Raw genomic sequence first — 5901 nt, 5'->3', positions numbered from 1 at the left:
CCTCTGTTACCAATTAGTGATGCAAATAAACTACCTCCGACCGCGTGGTGTTTCTTTCCAGACTACACAAATCCTTTATATTGGAATCCCAACCTGCTGTATTGACTTGTCACCACATGTGAAATATAAAAGAAATAATGGCAATGGGTTCTGAACAGTTTTACTGTGTTCCACACTTTCTACATTCTGAGTGGTGCAAGCAAAATTTGTCTGGTGCAGGTATGCAGAAAAAGCATTTCAAGCCCTGATCTACTTCCTGCTATCAGCTTGACATTTTACCAAATGTTGTTTAGCTCCTACAAGTTCCAGCAGACTTAAACTGTATTATACTTTCATATCCTTCTTTTAAGTCTGACTCTTTCAATTTGTCTATTTCTTTGCAAAAGTGAAACAGAGAAAATGTTCTTCCTCAATGAAGATAGTCCGATGTACCATCATGTTTCTTTTAATCAATTTGCTCAATTAACAAAGAGATCAGAGTAGGATTATTGCATTACTAATAGCTATGAAATGATATATATGGAATAAAGTATACCAAACAAACACCTTGCAGGCTGCTCCATCAATTCTTTACTTCTTTCTTTCAATTCAGAACATACAAGTCTCTATGTACTAAAACTCGCTTGAAAGTTTATCTGGGTTGGTACTTACATGATAAAAATTAAAATTGTACCAACACAAAACAACTCCCTCATTATTCATGGCCATATAACGTCCAATTAAATTTAAACCCAGCTGTCATGTTTTAACAATGAACACAAGCGATAACATAAAAAAGAACCCTAACAACACCAACCTCGTTCATGGCGGGAAGATGTCTATTGCTTGTTATCATATGAATCTGGGCGACCAGGTGTTGGCGGGTAAATTGATTAACTAGCAGCATGTTGGCATGTTTAACAGACATTCACTGTAATCCAACATGGCGCATGTGAAAAGCCTGCATAGTAAAATTGGCTAAATCCCTGGTCTAATAATCTAGCCTGACTAAAAAATCGCGCTCCTTGTGGCCACTGGCCCAGAGGTTTGCCGCCCCCTTGGGGAAACAGTTGCAGACTGACTAGTCTAAACACAGGCTACATAAAATCAACAACACGACAATCTAAATAGATAATAATAAGTCTGCTTTCACAACAATATCTTTCATTTACTACATTATTCATTTGACAGGGTTTCGCAGTAGGTGCAAACCACAATTCCAAAAGATACTCGCCACCATTATGCACAACAGCCACCTAATATCTGCTTAGAGAACCTCTGCTACCAGACAACCGCCTAAACCTACGGCCTATTCCAAAGGATTGTAAAAGTAGGGATGTTTCTAAAATATGCATTTACTTCAATATCAAAACTGCTACGGTAAAAATAAAAAGACGTGCATCATCACGGACATACCGGCACACCACATGCTCAATTACACAGAAATCCTACGTACGGAAGAATGCGTTTTGGCTGCGAACATCTTCCAAAAAACTTACCATCTCAAAGCAGGGGCAAAAACATCTGGAACCACTTATCAGCCACTCACTAATCTCCAAGCAGATCTTTTGGTGGGGGTAAGACAGTATCAAATTGGCCAGTCTGTATCCATTTCCCCACCCAAGGTGGGTGGGGAAATGGATACAGACTGGCCAATTTGATACTGTCTTACCCCCACCAAAAGATCTGCTTGGAGATTACCACTCACCACATCTGCTTAAAGTTCCACCCCCCCAGTGCTATTCCAAACAACGCGTTTTTCTGGACCATTCCAATTTGCCTCAAAATTGTAGGGGTGCATCTGCAATATTACATTGACCGCGAAAGCAGCAACGGCAAAAATACACATTCGTGCATCAACACGGGCATGCCCGCAGACGGCGTATAAAATTGCGTGTCGATTACACAAAGAGAACCCAGTGTTTTGACTGCAAAGACGAAAAACCAGCCGTTCACAACACTCCGTCCGGAGGTCCTGACCTCCTTCACGGAGTAACAAACAAATCGGAAGATACAGAAAATGAAAAATTCGCGGATCTCATACCTCCATGAAATATTTAGAGCTTTATTTAGTAAATGTTAGTTTTTTTGGCGACGCCTCAGGGGCGAGTCTGAGTACCTTACCTGATTATTGCAGATGGTCACCAGCGCCAGGAGAGCGTACAGCGCACAGGGGATCAGCACCAGTCTGTCCCGCAGCAGGCTGCACGTGGACTCCTCTTGTCCTACGGGTAAAACTTCAACAGTTTCACCTATTTTCACACACTAGCACTAGCTCGTCGTGCGATTTTAGCGCGGTCACGACTGTATCGAATGACAAAAAGTTTAATATCATCCGGACATGTAGGCTAAATAGTAGCCAAAGGAGTTTTACATTATAATTTACTCACGTGGACGTTTGTCTTTGTCTTCTGGTGCGTCTCGGGAAGACACTTCGGTTAGGTCGATGTACTCATCTTTGGGGCTTTTTTCCAGAGATTCACCCAGCAAAAAGCAGCCTCCTATATTGTGAAAAGGTTTGTACAAGTCAAAATTACACACTCTGAACATGTAACCCTAGCAAGCACACTGCATGTGCATGTGTGCCTATGTCTTGAGACAATCGGTATACTAAGTTGAAATAGACTCATTCCTGCAACGTTATAGAAGTAGTCATAAACGCTTACATTGCGTAACAGGGAAGGGACTGATATCTCTACCAATCACGTACAACTTAGACGTGTACGTCACACCTAAACTGACCTATCAGAATGCAGAACTGTGCACATGCCGCTACGGCGCAGGGCAGCAGGTACGGGAACTGCTTGAAGACAGGTTTGTCGAACGTCTGGAATCTTGTAGCCGGGCAGGCCAAAAATCCACCCAGTGAAGGGCCCTAGGCGCGTACGTAACAGTATTGATTAGAAGGCTGGACAACAAAAATTCTACCAGCTGGAAGGCTGAAAGTCAGTATATGGAAAAAACACAACTGGTCTTTACAACGAAATTTTCTTTAATAATAGCGTCTCGTTGATACTTTGAGTGATGTGCTTACCACAAATTGGGCCACCGAGCTAGGAAGACCGACAACAGAAAAGGCAAATGAATGGAACTTGGGAGGACAAATCTGCAAAAACAAACACACATAGGACGACCCAGGATCAGTTATTAGAGATAATTTTTCGCAATACGTGATACAGGAGAGTCTATAAGTTCATAATTGCTGCATGTTCTAAAAGCTGACATGAGCTCCCTTTTTTCGTGGTCTTATTGAACAACGCTCAAAACGTCGGTAATTAAACCACGATGCTTTGATACGTCGATGAAGGTTAGACATCCAGGTAATACGATACGCCAAAAATCAGTTACTCAAGCAACTGGATATGATTTTGAAAACTGGATATGATTTTGAAAGCATCACGATGCTTTGAGTTTTGGTCGATTTTTATTCCTTGGCAGGTATAGCCAAATCCAGAAACTTAACAAACGCTATCCGTTCAAGGACGTAAACTAACTTCACCTCGTACAGGTACGTCTTGGCCACGCCCAGCTTGCCGTTCAGTAGCCCTTCAAAAAACATCACGCCCACGGTCCACAGGAAGGAGAAACTTCATTGGAGGAAACATGTCGAGCGGTCAGGATATGTTAAAAGGTGTTGTTACGATACATATTGAAATGTTTTAACTTGATCCAACCAACACCTGAATTAGGCCGAAGAACAACGCTGATGATACGGGTCCCTATTTTGTCTGTATAATGTCCTTGGTATAAGGATGAACGAGTGACATACACGTTCTGAACATCTCACCTGAAGCCCACTAGCATCGTGCCTACCAATATCGCCGTGGCCGAACTCAGCAGGATGGGTCTGGGCAGCAAGAAACACAGTCATACATCAAACACGACAGTATACCATATATATAACATATTGTTTGTTTGTTTGTTTTGCATAACCGGTAAACCGCCTTTATGCGTAACATACCGTTCGTGTACATGTAAGTACAAGCTGCGTAAGACCGGACTGTAAGGTTTGAACCACTCACACCGGGAATTCGAAGGACCCCTACTCTTTTCGATAAGTGTGGTGGGTTCTTTAACGTGCGTGGCGTGTGACCCTCCCCAAACACAGGACCTCCATCCGAGGGACGTCCCTAACCGAAAGTCGTGTAAGGTGCCTTTCCCATGGGCACTAGATCGGTCATGACATGGTAGGATTCGAACCCGTGATCTCTTACACGACCCCACAATATATATCATATAATGAATCATCAAACATGTTTCGTGCGCGTTAGATGCTGAAACACACATGGCATGGTGATCTAGCAAATCATATTTTGTTTATAAAGGATAATGACCCTACCTTCTGCCAACAATGTCCGATAGTTTCCCCCACTGAAAAAGAAATACACGTTTTCTTTTATTACATTTATTCATATCTATGACAACAATTATTTGTAGAAAACATGGTAACAAATACCTACCATAAAACATCCGAGAAACACACCAGTAGAGCCCGCACTGGTCAGGAACCCGGCATAGTACCCTAGCCAAGAGGGATATACATGGATATATGATAGATGTGTTTAGAAATAGCTTCATCTACTTATTTCATGTGTCTTTTTTTAATGAATCACTGTGTTTTCCTAATGAAACATACACTCAAAAGAAGCTTTAAATCATAGCCTAAGTTGTCAAGTCTATTTTTTTTATCCCAACACGTAATCACAAGACGTGGTGACGGCACACTCAAGTTTTTGGCGACGCCTCATGGGCGAGCCTAATGGTACAGTATTGTGTGCAGTCATCAAGAATTCTAGGAATTGTACAGGCATTTTATCCACAGGCATGGAATGTCCACAGGAATGTCTCCCAGCTTGCTCCCAACACACTTTTATGCCCACAGTCAGACAAGGGCGCAAGATCGGTGGCATGGCAGGGTTCGAACCCGGGACCTCTTGGTTCCGAGTCGACCACTACCGTAACGCCACACGACCTCCGTGATCAAGTCTCTTTGCTTGAAAGTCGGTCTGACAGTGAATGATGTCACATTTCCGGAAACTCATGTGTCAGAAATTTGTTCGGTACAGTTGAAAAACGCAAATGATTCATATTTAAAGCTCTATGTCTACGGCGAATTGTTATTTCTGTAGAATCGAAGCTAAGTACGATGTACCTATCTGGTTACTCTTCAAGTAAGGAAAGAAGTCGTGGGTGAGGAACGGGAGAAATGGGTGTATGGTGCTTCCACCGATGGACCCTATCGACAGGAGCACCCCTAAAATTGCGACCTGAAACAAAAGACATTGTGATGTAAATAGAATAATATAGGAAGCGAAGTCCACTTTATTGTAGAGTGTCCACTGTACAACGATTTACGGAACACCCTTGTTTATGAAGTACAGTTAAAACAAAAACTTAGTATGTACATCTAAGAAAGGATCACATGCTAATGTCTTTAGTTAACCATGATGTATTAGAAAAACTCTGTAAATTCGTATACAAATGTCTTAATAACCCTTGTCCTGCTGGCAATTTTTACACAATATTTTAAAATAATTTCATGTCTTAATCAGGTCACAGACCCTTGACTTTTTTTGCCCTGCGGCAGCGTAGTTACTTTCGCATTCGTTGCGTTTTGCTGCGGTGTGATGCGTTTCACGAGAAACACCCCCAAATCGCACCTATACAGGGCACTATGTAGATGGTACTGTATGTACAACCCATATTTGTTAATGTTAATTTATACGATACTACGATACAAATTAGTCTAATGATGCCACAGTCTAATGCATACCATGGCCAGTTACAGTCAATGACAATGACAATGTAGTTTATTGCATATTTATGCCCCATTGCATATTTATGGCCCATTACAAATAAGGATTAGGAAAACTATGCTATCTTTATCTATATCAAAAAAACGTGCATGTTTCTTCTCTCTTC

At 41.7% G+C, this 5901-nt stretch overlaps 1 protein-coding gene across 2 annotated transcripts in view; it reads right to left on the bottom strand.

Annotated features, from left to right (window-relative positions):
- The window catches only part of LOC109486879 (probable peptide/nitrate transporter At3g43790), a 22292-nt gene that overhangs the window by 14766 nt on the left and 1625 nt on the right, over positions 1 to 5901 (bottom strand). Inside the window, exons 2-10 of one of the 2 annotated variants that reach the window (XM_019790788.1) lie at positions 5132 to 5246; positions 4440 to 4501; positions 4319 to 4350; positions 3767 to 3826; positions 3479 to 3566; positions 3014 to 3085; positions 2722 to 2854; positions 2370 to 2480; positions 2104 to 2204 (exon numbers count right to left, since the gene is read on the bottom strand). In XM_019790788.1, the coding sequence (XP_019646347.1) occupies positions 2104 to 2204; positions 2370 to 2480; positions 2722 to 2854; positions 3014 to 3085; positions 3479 to 3566; positions 3767 to 3826; positions 4319 to 4350; positions 4440 to 4501; positions 5132 to 5246 (774 nt within the window). The remainder of the gene's footprint in view (positions 1 to 2103; positions 2205 to 2369; positions 2481 to 2721; positions 2855 to 3013; positions 3086 to 3478; positions 3567 to 3766; positions 3827 to 4318; positions 4351 to 4439; positions 4502 to 5131; positions 5247 to 5901) is intronic. The other variant, XM_019790796.1, reaches the window with a different exon arrangement.

Source organism: Branchiostoma belcheri, unplaced genomic scaffold, assembly GCF_001625305.1.
Source record: "Branchiostoma belcheri isolate BF01 breed outbred unplaced genomic scaffold, Haploidv18h27 scaffold110, whole genome shotgun sequence".
Taxonomy (NCBI): Eukaryota; Metazoa; Chordata; class Leptocardii; order Amphioxiformes; family Branchiostomatidae; genus Branchiostoma; species Branchiostoma belcheri.
The sequence above is the reverse complement of the archived record's forward strand: the minus strand, read 5'-3'. Positions and strand labels throughout refer to the sequence as shown.